The 16,957-nt window shown below is 26.6% G+C and overlaps 3 protein-coding genes across 6 annotated transcripts; 2 read left to right on the forward strand and 1 right to left on the reverse strand.

The window, feature by feature from the left end:
• Positions 1 to 2,227: 2,227 nt before the first annotated feature.
• Positions 2,228 to 3,032, reverse strand: LOC100872148 (histone H3). The gene has a single exon (XM_031919499.2). The coding sequence runs from the start codon at positions 2,960 to 2,962 to the stop codon at positions 2,552 to 2,554; it is 411 nt and encodes a 136-aa protein (XP_031775359.1). The 5' UTR covers positions 2,963 to 3,032; the 3' UTR covers positions 2,228 to 2,551.
• Positions 3,033 to 4,907: 1,875 nt separating this feature from the next.
• Positions 4,908 to 5,809, forward strand: LOC100871789 (histone H2A). Its single transcript, XM_003697944.4, has one exon. It carries the CDS (start codon positions 4,979 to 4,981, stop codon positions 5,351 to 5,353), a length of 375 nt encoding a protein of 124 aa, XP_003697992.1. The 5' UTR covers positions 4,908 to 4,978; the 3' UTR covers positions 5,354 to 5,809.
• Positions 5,810 to 8,479: 2,670 nt separating this feature from the next.
• On the forward strand, positions 8,480 to 16,957 carry qvr (glycosylphosphatidylinositol-anchored protein quiver). 4 transcript variants are annotated; one of them, XM_086916688.1, is made up of 6 exons: positions 8,480 to 8,890; positions 11,220 to 11,488; positions 13,293 to 13,444; positions 15,675 to 15,722; positions 16,126 to 16,272; positions 16,565 to 16,957. In XM_086916688.1, exons 3-6 carry the CDS (start codon positions 13,396 to 13,398, stop codon positions 16,819 to 16,821), a joined length of 501 nt encoding a protein of 166 aa, XP_086772814.1. In that variant the 5' UTR covers positions 8,480 to 8,890; positions 11,220 to 11,488; positions 13,293 to 13,395; the 3' UTR covers positions 16,822 to 16,957. The 4 variants fall into 4 exon arrangements, with proteins under 4 accessions (XP_086772814.1, XP_086772812.1, XP_086772815.1 ...); XM_086916686.1 differs by having other exon boundaries at positions 13,355 to 13,444; XM_086916689.1 differs by lacking the exon at positions 11,220 to 11,488 and having other exon boundaries at positions 8,566 to 8,890; positions 13,355 to 13,444.

Below are 16,957 nucleotides of genomic sequence, written 5' to 3' on the forward strand. Positions count from 1 at the left end.
ATGAATGAAAAAAATCAAAATGAAAGAAATTTAATACACTTTTTGAAATGTCTTTTCTATATAGGATTGGAAAGATTTATTATAGATATATATTTGAATTTATCTGTTATAATACATCATTTAAAAATATATATATATATATATATATATTATTGATTTGAAATATATTTTTTACATTTATACAAATTTTCTTGTTTGAATAATTTTATTTTTCGCTGCATTTTAATAAAACATAAAAACTCCATAAATTTCGTTTTAGGTAGGTAAATATTCATTAAAAATATAAATTTTTAAATAGTTTATATATACAATAATAGACAATTTTGTATTTTATTTTTGTATTTTTGATAAAAATGCAATATATATAAATTTGATAAAAAAATATATATAATAAAAAATCAGATTATAATTTTATAAATAATAATTATGTGTATATCATCAATATATTTATTCTATTTATTTTCAGTGGTTCAATAGAAGTAAGAAATGCCACAAAATGGATTGAGAACTCTTAAACGATTAACGGTAAGCGAAGGAACCTTTCCTTCTATTATAGACATATAATGATATTGTCTATATTTACAAAAGATTTACTGCATTCATTGTAATTCATATAATTCAGAACTGTATTATATGTTGTATATGAAATTATTTAATTCGATTTTTTTCATTAATTATTAAAAATTTCTTTTGGTAATAAAATAAGAATCATACATTTTAAACATTTAAATTATTTTTCCTCTAATATATAATTGATTTTGAATGGAATGTGTATTGCTTTTATTACTATTACTAGCATGTATGTATAGATTGATTCAATAAGTCCAGTATTAGGTTATAGTATGTTTTGAGGTTTGTAGTTTTGATGTACTAAGAATACTGTTACTATTTCTCTTTATACTTTGTCTTATTTTGTTTGTTTAGGTTAATTCAATGGTTTCCTTTTAATGTTTCCAAATATGAAACCTTGTGAATGATCTTTTTTTTTTCAACTCAATGTCTTGAAAATTCTGAATGGCTTGAAATAAAATCATCAATATAGTATATATAATTAATATTATTAATCAATAATTGAATGTTTTATCGAATGTTGAATATTAAATGTTTAATCAAATTTTTTTTCTTTCTTTTGATCTTTTTTTTAAATGTTTTCATATAATATATTAAAAAATTTCTTTTTAATTTGAATTAAATGTTATAATGTATAATATTTTAGAAATTAAATATGTTAATGGAGCTTTATGAATTTTAAATTTAAAGAATTCTTTGGTATTAGTAGAAAAAATTCTCATAAATGAATGTTCGTGAAAGTTATTGAATATTGTAAAAATTATGTATACGAGTTTTATATATCATTTATTTTTTATCATTATAATAGTTTAATATATATATACTAAGTATTATATAATTTAAAATATATATTAAGTTTATAATTTATTTTTAATGTTTTTTTATGAATTTTTGTTTTCCAATTTTTTAAATATAATATTTCTTGCGTGTGGCTGAAGGAATTTTCAAATATCCTAAATTGTTCAACATCGATTATATTACTGTTGTAGTTATTTATGTCATATAAGTGAAGATTTCTTTATTTTCCTGTGTATTCAAACTTTTTTCCTATTATTATATTGTTTAGTAAATTGAAATGTGGTGATTCATTTAACCTCAAATTGAAGAAAACATGTGACCACTCGCACTTCAAATATTCAAATGCTTAAAACTTTGTAATTTAATAGGATTAATAGGATAATTCAAAATGATTTGTTTAATATCAAACCAAGAAAGATCAAGAAAATATTTATATCATACAATAACATCAATAAAATAACCATTTAGTCAAGTTTTAAAATTTCTCAAAACAAAGAAATTCTACAATAAACAAAATATCTAAATTTTATAATCAGGAAAAAAAGTTCTTTTTTGTATTATCTTTTATAAGAAATTTTAATATATCAATAATATATACAAATACTTAGGACATGTATTGTGCAACAAGAAAAAATTTGCATTTCGTACCTAAAAACACATGAATATATGACAACGAATATATTCTGTCGAAAACCTATAAATATTATTACCTATAGAACATTTGACTATATAATTTTAATCATGAATTTTAAATCTTTCAATATTTTGCAGTAGAGAGAACTGTTTGCAGTAGTAGAGAACTATTACTGTTATAAATAAAAATTGAAAATCGAATCGTAAAGATCGAATTATTTGAGTCTAATTTTAAAAATGGTATTTATTCTTATTATTTCTATTTTATATAATATATATATATATATACACATATTATATTATTTATTTTATACTATATTTTATGCTATAATATATTTTATATATATATTATCTATTTTATACTATAATATATAATATATAGAATATATATTATATTATTACTCAGATTAAACTTTAAATTTAATATAAAAATAGAAAAATAACTTTAATATATTAGTCAATTAAGCATAAATAAGAACATAGAGTTGCCACATTATACAAAATTTTGGCCCTAAAAAGGGCCGATTGTTTATTTTTAAAAAGTAGCAATTTAAGCTCTTTCTCCACGAATACGACGAGCCAACTGAATGTCTTTCGGCATGATCGTAACACGTTTGGCGTGAATCGCACATAGATTGGTATCTTCAAATAAACCAACGAGATAAGCTTCGCTAGCTTCTTGGAGAGCCATGACAGCAGAACTCTGGAATCTTAAATCTGTCTTGAAATCTTGAGCAATTTCACGAACTAAACGTTGAAATGGCAATTTTCGGATTAGAAGTTCAGTGCTTTTTTGATATCGTCGAATTTCACGAAGCGCTACAGTTCCAGGCCTGTAACGATGAGGTTTCTTCACTCCACCAGTAGCAGGAGCACTCTTACGAGCAGCTTTAGTCGCCAATTGTTTACGTGGCGCCTTTCCACCAGTTGATTTACGTGCGGTTTGTTTGGTACGAGCCATTGTATTCTAATCGAAACTAAGAACTTTCAACGACGCGTTCAACGTAATTGTAAAACGTAAAATGCGCTCCAGCGCGTCTGTCTTCCACTTTTTATGCTATGCGATTCTCGGTTGGAAACTCCTGATTGGTTGAGCATATACTGGAGGGGGAAGAGTGTTACTGTGTATGCAGAAATATAATATTGAAATCATGCTTTTTCATACGATTTAATGAATATTATTAGATAAATTTTATAACACAGAAATTATAATTGATTAATTCAAATAATTATTTATATTTATATTATATTAACAATAATTTTGATAACAAGAAATATTTTATAATTAATTTTCAGAAGATTTAAATTATTTGATTATTTTTTTTTAATATAAAATTGTAATTATCTAATATTATTAATAATTGTATATAATATTATATAAGAGAATTCTGAAAAAATTTTGTTGCCAACATAAGGAGAGGGGGAAAGGTATACATCTGTTTGAATGTATTTGTGTCGTACTTTGCGACATCTACCGAGGAATCTTAGAAAGTTTCAAGTACGTTAAATTTAGTGGTTTGAAAAATTAAAATTTGATTTTTATATATATATAAAAAAGAAATTTAATATCAAAAAAAATTATTTGAATTTTTTGAGAAGTGATGAGGATTTTATGTAAGTTTTATAATAAATAATGGTACAATAGCTTAAAATTTTTAAAATTAAAAATTTTTTTTTTATTTTTTATTAAATATATTAATTAAAATTAAATAAAGTTAAATATTTTAATTATTTAAAATTAATTTTTTTTATTTTGAATACAAATTGGATTAAACTAAAAAAATTTGTTTTTCAAAGTAAAGAAACGATTTTGAATTTTGTTCAGAAACAGTTATACTGACAAATCTTATTTAGTTTCAAAATCTAAAATGCCATTATTTGTTATGTGGTATTTAATTTTCATTAAAATTTGAACTGTTAATGTGATTAAAAAAATCAGATTTGTAATTCAATGAAAAAGACAGCAAATTGAAGTAATTCTAATATTCGAATTGGTTTTATCATTTGATATTTAAATAGCGAATATTGTATAAAAAAAATTTCAGATAATTATGGGATTTATTTTAAAAATAGATTAAAAATAGATATTTCAAAAAAGTATGTACATAAAAAAAATATGTGATCAAAATATAGTCGAAAAGATTCAATATAATTTTTTTTATGTTCATTTTTAATATAATTACATTCAAATTTTCAACATTATTTTTTTATATTATTTTTTTTATATTTTATATTTATTTCTAACATAATTTAAATAATATATAATTTAATGATTTTTATTTATATTAAATAATGTGGATAATTCGAATCAATTATTATGAATTTCGATTATTCAAATTATTAATCATTACTATTCATATTTAGAATTGTTATTTCTAATTATTCCATTATCTATTTATAAATTTGATTCTTTCAGCTTGATTATCGAAAAAAACGCTTATTTCAATATTTCTTTTCTTTTCTCAATTTCCCATTAAGTTTCTTTATTTTTATATCTATTCTAAGTTTGTTTTTTGATAATAGAAGCGAATATAAAAACGAATAATTTTTGTAAGAAGAAATATGTCATATTATGTTTTTGATTCTAAAGAATGAATTTTATATCCAAAATATTTAATTTTTTTTTTTCATGATAAAAACTATTGTTTTCATTTTGTAGATTGATTTAGATTTTCCAGAAGGAAATTTAAGTGGTTTTATAGACAGGTAGAAACTTACTGATGCTTCCAAGACATGTTATTATTAACTACCGAAATACGATTTATGTCGCGTCACAGCAGTAACAGTGAGTATGTAGCAGCAATGCACCAATCAGAGGCTGTTAACTGCAACGCGGCTCATGATAGGTCGAGCGCTGCCCGCGTAGAATACGTAAAAGGGAACGCATTGGGGACTGTGCCATCACTTTTGGTTTGCAATTGAAAGAGGTACTTTCGTTGATTTTATAATATCCTTCAAATAACTTTGAGAAGCAAATATGTCTGGACGTGGAAAAGGTGGAAAAATTAAAGGAAAGGCAAAATCTCGATCAAATAGAGCAGGCTTGCAATTTCCTGTCGGCCGAATACATAGATTACTTCGTAAAGGCAACTACGCAGAACGTGTTGGTGCGGGTGCACCTGTTTACTTGGCAGCTGTTATGGAATATTTGGCTGCCGAAGTTTTAGAATTGGCTGGAAATGCAGCCAGAGATAATAAAAAGACTAGGATTATTCCACGGCATTTACAACTTGCTATCAGGAATGACGAGGAGCTGAACAAACTTTTATCTGGAGTTACAATTGCACAAGGTGGTGTTCTGCCTAATATTCAAGCAGTTTTATTGCCTAAAAAAACTGAGAAGAAAGCATAATTTTGCTTTTCATCTATTTAAAAATAACAAATCGGTCCTTCTCAGGACCATCAATTTTTATAACAAAGAACAACCTCGATAGAAACTATTATATGCTGTATTTAAAAAAATTAAGTAACATAATCAACATCAGAAAGGTTAGATATAAAGTAAATGTAAGGTTAAGTATATATATTCATGACAATAATTGCAGATCAATTTTACAAATTGAGAAATTTTTATGACATATAAATATTAATGCATCGCATTTTATCTATCTTATTTTTTTATAAGAAATAATTTTAAAAAATTCGATATATATAATAATATGACAAATTAATATTTTGATGAGATAGCATTATAAATCAGAATATATTATGTTTTTTAAAATTATTATAAAGACGAAATATAATTTTTTATATTTTTTATATTAAAAATTAAGATTGTAATTGTAATTTCGAAATACAAATCATGAAAGTATGTTCAATTGATATTCTATATGATCATACATCAAGAACAAGAATAGATAAGAATAGTAAATAATATGACAGAGATAGAATAATTGACTGCCAACACCATCTTTTGAGTGTTAAAAACATTTCTTTAAAGAAATAAATTCAATAAATGCGCGATAAAATAAAGTTATTAACAAAATTAAAAGAAAATAGAGATTTTCGAAAATACATTTGGGACACATGAGTTATTATGAATTATTGTGAAAATTATTATTCAGATAAAATCGATATAAATAAATTCTTATATTTAGTAACGACATACAAAACAAATTTTTCATTGCATAGAATATATTCATGTTGTGAAATACCATTCATCTAAAAAAATCAGACGTTTTCATATGCCTTTTAAAATTTAAAGTAACGAATTCAAGAATTCTTGTAAAATTGGTAAAATCGGCTATATTTCAGAAAATCTGATATTTGAAAAAAAAAAAAAAATATGAAGCGATTCGAAAGCTAAAATCAAAATTTTGCCAAAAACATTTTATCTATGAGCTACAAAATTTATTATTTAATACATTTTTATACTTCAGATAGTTCCGAATTCTAGAAAACCCTATTATCATTTGAGCGTCATTCTCAATATTAACAATTCAATGTAGAATAAGATTACAATATTCGTCGTTTTGATTTGAAATTAAATTTTAATTTGAAATTACAAATAAACAGAGTATAGGAGAATAAATTATTATATAATCATAAAAAAAATTCTATACTATTAATTACTGTATATTTTATTAAATCAATGATTTTCGATAGAATATCTGTTAATTTCTATTTGTTAATTATCTGTTAATAAAATTATCTGTTAATATTTGATTATCTAAACAATTTTTAAATTATTAATTTTTGAAATTATTCGAATAAACTTCTTTTCTTTTTTTTTTATTCATAAAAATTTAAATTTCTTAAATATATTTAACGTAAAAAGTTATTTTTATTCTTTGAAAATTACAAATACAGTTTTATGTATATATATATATATGCATTATATTTTAAATAATACATTTTTAAAAATCTGGAAAAATATCATTATTTTGTTTGAAATTTATTATATTATTATTTTATTATACATTTTATTTAATTTCTTAATTCATAACGTAATTTCAATTAAATGAATTTTATAATTAAATCGATTCATTTTAAATTTCAAAAAATAAAAAAAATAATAAAATAAAAAACTTATCAAATATATATAAAATTATATATAAATATATAACATTAAATAAAAATATATTGATCATTATGTAGAGAAATTATCTTTAAAAATTTAAAGATAATTAATTATATGTATATTTGTATATATACATAGCTTATTATATAAATTGTATATTCACTTTTAGCATTTTAAAGAATAAATTTAAAGAAAAAAGTAATACTTTATAATTATATAAGTACTTTTTATATATTGTATTTATCATTATCAATGATTATTATTACAATTAGCTATAATATATTATCAGAATTTCATTGTATAGTAAAGCGGAATAAATTAAGAATTGATAATTAACACCATCTTTTAAGTTTCAGAAAAAGGATAAATCAAGAATTTATAACTATCGCCATCTCTCGAGTTTCGGAAATAAGATAAATCAAGGATTTATAACTAGCGCCATCTCTCGAGTTTTAGGAATAAGATAAATTAAGAATTTATAACTAGTGCCATCTCTCGAGTTCAGAAAAAAGTATAAATTAAGAATTTATAACTAACGCCATCTCTCGAGTTTCAAAAAAGATAAATCAAGAATTTATAACTAGCGCCATCTCACGAGTTTCGGAAATAAGATAAACCAAGGATTTATAACTAGCGCCATCTCTCGAGTTTCAGGAATAAGACAAATTAAGAATTTATTATTAGTGCCATCTTTTGAGTTTTGAAAAAAATAAATTAAGAATTTATTATTAGCGTCATCTTTTGAATTAAAAAAAAAATAAATTAAGAATTTATTATTAACGCCATCTTTTGAATGTAGAAAAAAGATAAATTAAGAATTGATAATCAGTGCTATCTTTCGAGTGCTTTATTTTTAAAAAGATCTTTAAAAAGATGTTATTTCTACTCACAAGATGTCACTGAAGATCAATTCTTAGTATCTCTATCTTCTTCAGCAATTTGCTATCTTCCCTTACTGTGATTTATTAACGGCATTTTAAAGATGATACTAATTTCAATATTTTTATTCTATCTTTCTTCTTCTCCCACTTTTGCTTTCCCAATATGCTCGCTTTACAATTTACAATACACTCAAGAAATAGATTAGATTAACTGTAACAACTAAATTTACAATTAATCAACACTAGCAATTACACTAGCAATTATATCGATAATATAAATATTTGCGGATAGATAGACTACAGGTAAATACTACATTCAATGAAGATTTTTAAAATATGTATAATCTTTCCAGCTTGAATTAAAACATATATTTAAAAGGAAAATACGAAGCCATAAAAATCATATAAGATTCTACCTTCTCTTATTCGTATGTAATTTCAATATTTCGTGCACGTGCATGTTTGTTTAATGGAAATGAAAAACACTCGATGCTATTTTCCACAGCGCAAACGTGAAATGTCTCCTCCTCCCGCCCCTCTTACTCCCTGTTTCCCACCGTCTCTGTGTATTTCTCATAGTCCGTCCAACATACTCTTGCCGCAATGTAAGCATGAGGCAACGACTGCTGACCCGTCATATTGATCGACCTGGATCCGCACTTCGCCTCTATCCGATTGCGCGATTCGGGTGGCGCTTCACAGACTGCGCCGCGACGCCTCGCGACGCTTAAACACGCTAGCGTAGTCGCAACCACTGCACTTGTTTTTACACCGCATACGTCCTTCTTCTACATGGAATCGTCCTCCGCCATGCTGGTGTTGCAGTGATCACATAAATCGACAAGAGTACGCGTATTTATCGACGATAGTGACGGTCGGATCTGGTCGAGGGGAACCAAATCTTGGAAATTAGCGTTCCTCTAATCTTCGCCGAGTTTCCGGTTCCTTTGAACGATTGACCATTCCGGATCTTCTCCTCACGAATCGTGTACGTATTGATGAAAATACAAAAACGAACGATCTTATTTCATATTTTTATCGACGAATGGTTTCTCGACTCGTTTTATTCGTGATTTGTTCGTTAAAGGGGTTGATTCTGCTGTGTGTGCATGTGCTTCAAGGATAGCTAATAATTTTAACGTGTCTATTGGAACGTATAGTGTTAAATTTGTGTAAGAAACCTGTAATATTAAAATCGTGTGCATGTTAATCGTAACTTAATCATGTTCTGTTTTTTATTTGATTCTTAAATTAATCCACTTTGTTTTGAATAGTATTTTTCTTCTTTGTCGTTCGTTAATTGGTTCGTTACTTTATGCTGTTACTTTTTTTTTTCTTTTTTCGTTGCTCGAGAGGAGGGGTTATAGAATTAATTGTTGTATCTCGAAATGGTATGTTTAATATCGAATATTATATATGGCGATCTCGTGCTCTTTATCATTCAGGTTTTCTCAATTTTTATTCGAGAACAACGTGTTGATTTTTTGTATCGTTGTTGAGGAAGTCATTCATGTAATATTTCGATGTAATTAAAAAATATCATTTGATCGTTAAAGTCTATCGAAGAAATTATAATTATTAATAAATAAATCTTTTATTACTTTCATAGTAATGGATAAAGTTGGTTGTGAAATAGGGAAATTTTATTTATGTTTATCTTATGTTATGATTTATTATTCCTTATGATATATTATTGTTATCCTATCAAGAATTTATCTCGTGATTTTTATATTTAGTTTTTTCTTTGGTCAGTTCATAAGTCAATTTGATCTTAGATAATACCACGAGTCTCACTTATGAATATATAACAAATTATTTAATTATTGGATTAGGCTAGGAAAATATCTATGTGAGTTTATGTAGAAAAAGTGTTCAGAATTATATAAATAATAATTTTACTTTAACATAGTGATATTTTCACGTATTGTAGACATTGAAGACATTAAAAGAGAGTAAAAATCTGTAAAAATACAAGTTAAAATCGGATTCAAAATTGCATTATCGTGATTTCTTTTACCGCCAATATAAACATCTTTTTGAATTATTATCAAAATTAATTTTTAAAATTCTAAATTTTTTTAAACTAATTAAAAAAAAATTTCAAATAAATTATAGTTTACATTTACTAAAAGCAAAAAAAAAAAAAAAAAAAATATTTACTTATAAATGCAGCATTTCTTTTATAAAATATCAATATCAAAAATTAATAAGATTTGCACGTTATCTTGAGCAACAGGTGTCCAAATCTTGATCATTATTAATATCTTAATTCTTGAAAAAAAATAAGGTAAATATTATTCACACGTAAACTTATTTGACTAATATAAATTGGTAAAATTGAATATAACATTTGTATAAAACATTTAATTCGTTTAATTCGTTCCATCAGCATCTTTTTTTTGCATGAAATATTTACTGCGCGCTATGACGTATGTATGTATACATTTCTCACGAGAATTTTCCATTACGTATCTCATACATCAAGTGGCTATTTTATCAATTATTACGCAAACATTTGTATTGCTTGATAGCAAGCCGTTTAACCAATCGTTATATACATATACACTTGTATTGCCTCCTAAATTGATTAATTGCTTTGTCACATATTCTCAGTTTCGAAGTTTTATATAAAATTATATATTATGTGCCATCATGCATAAAGTGTAAATTTATTTAGAGACGAGATTTATTGATATTTAACACAGCTGTGAATTATTTTCAATCAAACGAATTTTTTCTTTTCGAAACGATGATATCAAAAATAATAATTTTCAAAGAAAAACGATTTTTCACCAGAATATTATATAAATATATTATCAATGTAATATTATAAATATCATATGTTGTATTTATACATTTTTGTACTTTTATTTGGAAGAAGGATCAGAATTATTCTTCAATATTTCGCGAGAAATAATATAAACATTTTATATTAATTTGATCGTTGAACATTTTTATAAAAAGAAATCATGCTAAGAACGAACAAGAAAAAAAAAATATTAAACTTTTAAAGCGTAAACTTCATCGAGGTAAATTATATAAATTAAAATATTAAAAATATTGAACAATTGCTGGAAAAGATCTATAAATCACAAGATCTCGTCCAACAAACGTATTTTAAACGTTTCGTTAAATTCGACATTCACATTACGTTTTGAATGTCGCGTTCAATTAAAACAAATTGAATACTTCCCTTGCAAAGTCGTTTTCCTCCGTCATAAATAATTATTATTCGTTTCCTGACGAAAAACGAAGCCAGTTACACGGCACGACGATTTTCATTGACGTCGAATCTTTTCGTTTTGAAATTATTTCAGGATTCTTTTCCCTGTCGGATCCATCACGGGGCACCGTGGCGTTGTGCTCGAATGAATGCCTGGCAGGAAGATGAAACCGCGACATTGTGACGGAAGACACGATCCACGCTGGGACGATCGTTCGTTCTCGTGGCATTGCGTCAATCCCACAAATTCGAAATCAACAATTCGTTTCTGAGAATTCTTCATTCTCGCTTAACCCTTCGAAAATTTATGTTTCACACGGTTACAAAAGGACCAAAAATCTTCGTCGACGCATTATAACGAAGGTAAATCATCTTGCCGTATAAAAAAATCTTTTTAGGTTGCACATACAAACGGGTTATTCACGTTATTTTACTTTTTGCTGGAAAGATTTAAGTTTATAATAATGATATAATTGAAGAATTTTTTGAGATTTTAGTATGATAGAATATTTTGAATTGTTGAAACGCATGCATGGTAAATTAGAGGATGGGAATTTTTAACAGAGATAATGAAGAAATTTATTCTTAGCTTGTACCTTGCTTTTTTGCTTTTCGTAGAAAGATTATTGTGTCATTATTGTGAATTCTTGAGTGCATCGAGAAAATTATCCATATAATAATTCATAGATGATAGAATAAATTTGCTGTACTATCATCTTTGCAAATTTCAGATTGTCGAAAAAAATAATTGGCGGGAAACGTAGGATGAAAATATTTTTTAATAGATTAGTCGCTTATTATCGCTTTTGTGGAATAACGCAATTGGCTTGGCGAATCGACATTGAAGAAAAGATGATGCACAAAGTATTTTATTTTTGTTATTTTGTTATGAACTATTTGCAGATTTCTTAGAAAATCATTTTGTTATCTAATTATTTCGAGATATGAAAAATCTATTTTTCAACAAACTATGTGCAAAGTACAAATTACAAATCGAATATTTTACAAATCATGCAAATTTGATGATTAAATTCATAAATTTGGATTACTTATAATTCAGTACTATTATTGTTTATTTCATAGAAAAATTAATAATCAGAGTAATAATCATTTCATTTTAAGTTAAGCTAAATAAGCTAAATAATAAGTTAAGCTTATGTATTATCTTATTAATTTTTAAATTTGACAAATTTCAAAACTAGGTAAGCTTATATTCGTAAAACGAGAATATGTGATATTTTGTTGGCTCGATTATGTGCTGCAGTCTTATTTGCCGCAAGATTGCATGAAAGCCAGAATGTACTGACCCGAATACTACTTGTAATTAACAACATGTGCCAAGAAAATTTACATCCCTAATTTTTTTATAATTTGTTAAAATAATGAAATTTTAATAAATTGATATCATATTAAATCTAAACTTATCAAAAATTATTTCTTCCTTACAAAAAAAAAAAAACAGTATAAATAATAAATAATTGCCATAATATTACCATTCCATAACATGTATGATCTTTTCTAAAAAATTTTTAATCCAATTTCTCATGCTTTTCCCTAGCTAATCATTTATTTCTTCCTCTAGTAATTTTAAAAAATTGTAGAAGAAATTAGAATAAAAATCGGGATATGTTAATATTTTTAAAATAATTATAAATTTTCTCGCGTCGTTGCAGCGACATATTGTGCATTGTTTCATCAATAAAAGATAATTATTAAATTTATATCGTCTTGCTTTGAAGCTTAATTTGATAAACTTCAATATTTTTGATAATGATTCGATGTAAATATATTTTTTGATATGAATTATATTGATCATTTTACGTTGTAAAGTGTAAATGATTAAAAAATATTTTTTTTAATTTACAACATTATTGACAATTTAACTTCACTTGCAATAGTGTCTATTCTTAATTTAATTCGTCTCCCCCATTTCTAATTATAAATTCAAATGCTTTCGATTCAAAGCCTTCATAATTTTACAGAGAAGATTGAATAAACGCATCCGACATATCGATTTTCTAAAATTGGCGATTCTATTTCAGTTCTATCACGCTTTCTTCCTCAATTACGCTACGTAATTAGAAGCAGCCAACCAAGATGTCAACGAGAAATGAATAAAAAACGCCAATAAAACTTTTTTCTCATTTTACCTTTTTTTCATTTTCAGTCGATCGCCTGACAGGCGAATGCAACTCCTTGAATTGTATCAAAAACGAATTTTCACCGTAGGGATAAGCTCGTGACACGGCATGAGGTTGTACAGGAAATAAATGGAAAACTATCGTACTGGAAACATGTTGCCGAATTACTTGATAGGGGGTGAGTTTTCCTAAGGATTTCTTTTTCTTCTTTCTATTTCTACACCGATTCTTGTTTACCAATTGTTTATCAAAAAAACGTTACACGTATCTCCTTTTTGAAATCGTATTCATTATTTATTCGTTTCGTTGTGAAATGAATCTCTCAGGCACATATTTAATCGACATACATAAGCACGAAATTATACAGAAAAACACACACGCGCGAAGATTTAAGCGAAAATTTTGCATTACAAGTTTTTTTACACACTGTTTCTGTAATTAGTGATTGTTTAATGTGTTTTTGAAAATTTATACATTTATTGTGATAGATTGATACTGTTGTAGTTGAATCTATTCATTGATTTAACGTAAAACGAAATCTTTTTTCCTGTTTTGAATATATTCATATTTTTGATCGATTATTCGAAACAAGTATATAATCTTATAATTGTATATCTATTAAATAATTGTAATAATAGAGCTGTTGTATATTTATTGTATTTACTATATTTGTGCTAGTAAATTTATCTTCGTTTGATTTATAACGCAGCATTTAATCGTAATCGCTTACTCCATGTATTGATATTTCTTCTATCGAGTATTGAATATCTGGTAATTAATGTTTTTTGCTCGTAATTTTCCAATACAAGTAAATTAATAAAAAAAAAAATATTTTAATATTTTACGGTTCGATGAGTTCGAAATGGAATGAGAAAAGAAAGAAAAGGGAAGGAAAAACGAAAGAAAAGAGGATATACGAAAAATTATTTATCGCTTTATACCGAATTATTATTCTGATCTACTAGAATTTTCTTTTCAAAACAATAACAAATGCCTGAATAGTTAGATACGAATGGACAATGCTTTATCGATTGTTTTGGAGGTGATCAAGCGCACTATTCGGGGGTGAGTGTGCAAACGACGAAAACAGAAGGAAACGTAGCGAGAAAAAGTGAAGCATAAATAAGGATGGACGGATACATTGTTGTGCATAAAAGTTTTATCCTAAAATTAAATTAAATTGAAATGTTACGAAATATTTGAGAAGCCTTAAAGTGGAATGCAAATCGTTAGAAATAAATTAATTAAAATGAGATGTAATTTCAGCTAAAGTTTAAGGATTTTCGTTGAATTTAAAATTTTTTTTTTTTCGAAAAGATTACTTTTATCCTCAACAATGTTAAAATAATTTTGTAACTTCTTTTTTGTTATTCTCATAGATTATGTACATATATATATATATTTTATATATATATATATATATATATATATATTATATCTATATACAGACTTATTTTTTTCTTCTTTTTTTAAAAAAACGATATTTTAGAATTAATTATATTAGTATTCACGCGTACGATCGCTGCCCCTGTGCACGAGGTACGTACCAGTTAGTTTCTACAAATTGATAAAAAAAAAATGGTATAAGTTTCGATGAATGGTCGTGAATCGTTGTTTATTACATTTGATTGAACAAATTCTTACTCATAGTTCAAAATCAGAATACGTACTGTTAATAATAAAATGTGCATGAGAAAATATTGTTCGTGTCATTAATAATTTATAATATGGAGAATCAAGGAAGTACGACACGTAAGTCGTAAACTATTGACTTATTCTACTTTCATATACTAGAGTCGGTCGAATCTATTATACGTTTTATTTAAAATTAGTGACCATTCTTTTTACATCGAAGCCTATCTTATAGTCCTTATATTTGACAGAAAATCAGATTAATTCGAAGAGCAGCATCGACTAATAATATGTACTACGTACTATAATACTAGTCTATTACTATTAGAATTCTTATACTATTTCAATTAAGATTTCGAGTATCGAGATATCTAGATATTTTAGCCAGGTCAAAATTAAGATCAAAACATCGAAAGTGACTTTATTAAATTTTTTTTTTCATATCAAACAATTAATTAATTATTATGAATATATCGATAGAGATTCAACTATTTCAATTATCGTATTGATCGTTCTACTACTAATCGATAAAATATTTAGATATCAAGATATTTAAGTGTGTGTAGTCACTACGTAAAATTTTTTTTTAGATGCAACCATAACGATGAATATAGTCGTTGCAAATAGCGAAGGTAGTAGCAATAGGAAAAATAGCGGGTAGTTCTAGCAGTGTGCACTCTTCTTTTTTTTCCTGTTAATGATTATCATTTCGTAGACATTTGCAGCAAATATCATCGTTGTCATCGTCTAAAGCAGTGGCCAATGTTTCGTTTCAGCGGCAATTGTACTTGCGGTTGCCACCGTCTGTCGCGCGGAGTGCCAGAGTAAGTGATCAAATTCAATCAATTTCACTTCATTGTTATCATCTCTTCTTATCTGTCAACATTGTTTCACTCAAGCTTGCTGCTCTCAAGATTCGTTCACACTATTAATTTTTTTCCTCCTCTTTTATTCATTTTTTTTTTAACAATTTAATTATAAATTATAATTAATTTTCTGCTATCCACATTATATATAAATATAATTTTCTATTCACTTTGTCTTTTCAGACAATTTTTCTACTTCTTTTTCTACGATTAAGAGAACGTAGTATTTTGAGAAAATTAATTTTATATCGGATAATTAATCGGCGCTTCAATATTTTTCTATTTTTATCTATTATTCACAAATTTAGAAACCTAATTCAGAAGATGAACGTTGCGTTTCATTGTTGTCCTTTTTTTACAGCTCGTTCTATTTATTGCTACGAATGCGACTCGTGGACGGATTTCAGATGCAAGGATCCTTTCAATTACACCGCACTTCCCAGGGATCAACCGCCTCTTATGACTTGCAATGGATGTTGCGTGAAGATGGTTCGCAACGCAAGGTCGCGTAAGTAATTTCTCACAAGAAATAATTATTTTTCCATTTGAACGATTAATATTAATTGTGACATCTCACAATTAAATGCACAGAGGGAATGGAAAAAATTAAAAAAAAATTAAATTATTATAATATTCTCTTTATAATTTCTTTTCTAATTCTTACACATCCCATTGTTATTACTTAACATTTCTCGACTCTCAATTTCATTATTCATATACACACACAAGTTGTTACTTGTGTTTTTAAAAATTTTTAACCACTGGACAATCACCGAATAATCCCTCGTCTCTGTTCGCAGCGTATGAGAGCGTGAGGCGGACCTGCACTTCGCAGCTACAGATAAACTTATTCATGGTGGATCACGTGTGCATGATGGAAAGTACCGGCACTGGTCACATGTGTTTCTGTGAGGAGGATATGTGCAATCGTGTCTCCCCGACCTCGTGTTCGAATCCCGCACTCCTGCTGATCCTGTCGACCATCCTTGTACTACGCTCGGTCATCTTAGGAGCCCCAGCTTGCTTTGTAGAACGTTGCAATGGTCACGTCGTATAACACTAATTTAACTCGATTCACCCGCCAGTGATTCCGATCATATCCTCCGTAGAATTTTAGTTCTAACCAGCGACTGAGAATTCCGCTCGGGACGAGCGATAATGTACCCCTATTCACATTAACCTCCCCCCTCCCC

The sequence above is a fragment of the Apis florea genome, unplaced genomic scaffold (assembly GCF_048593485.1).
Source record: "Apis florea isolate Af1SG1 unplaced genomic scaffold, ASM4859348v1 contig_3803_pilon, whole genome shotgun sequence".
NCBI lineage: Eukaryota > Metazoa > Arthropoda > Insecta > Hymenoptera > Apidae > Apis > Apis florea.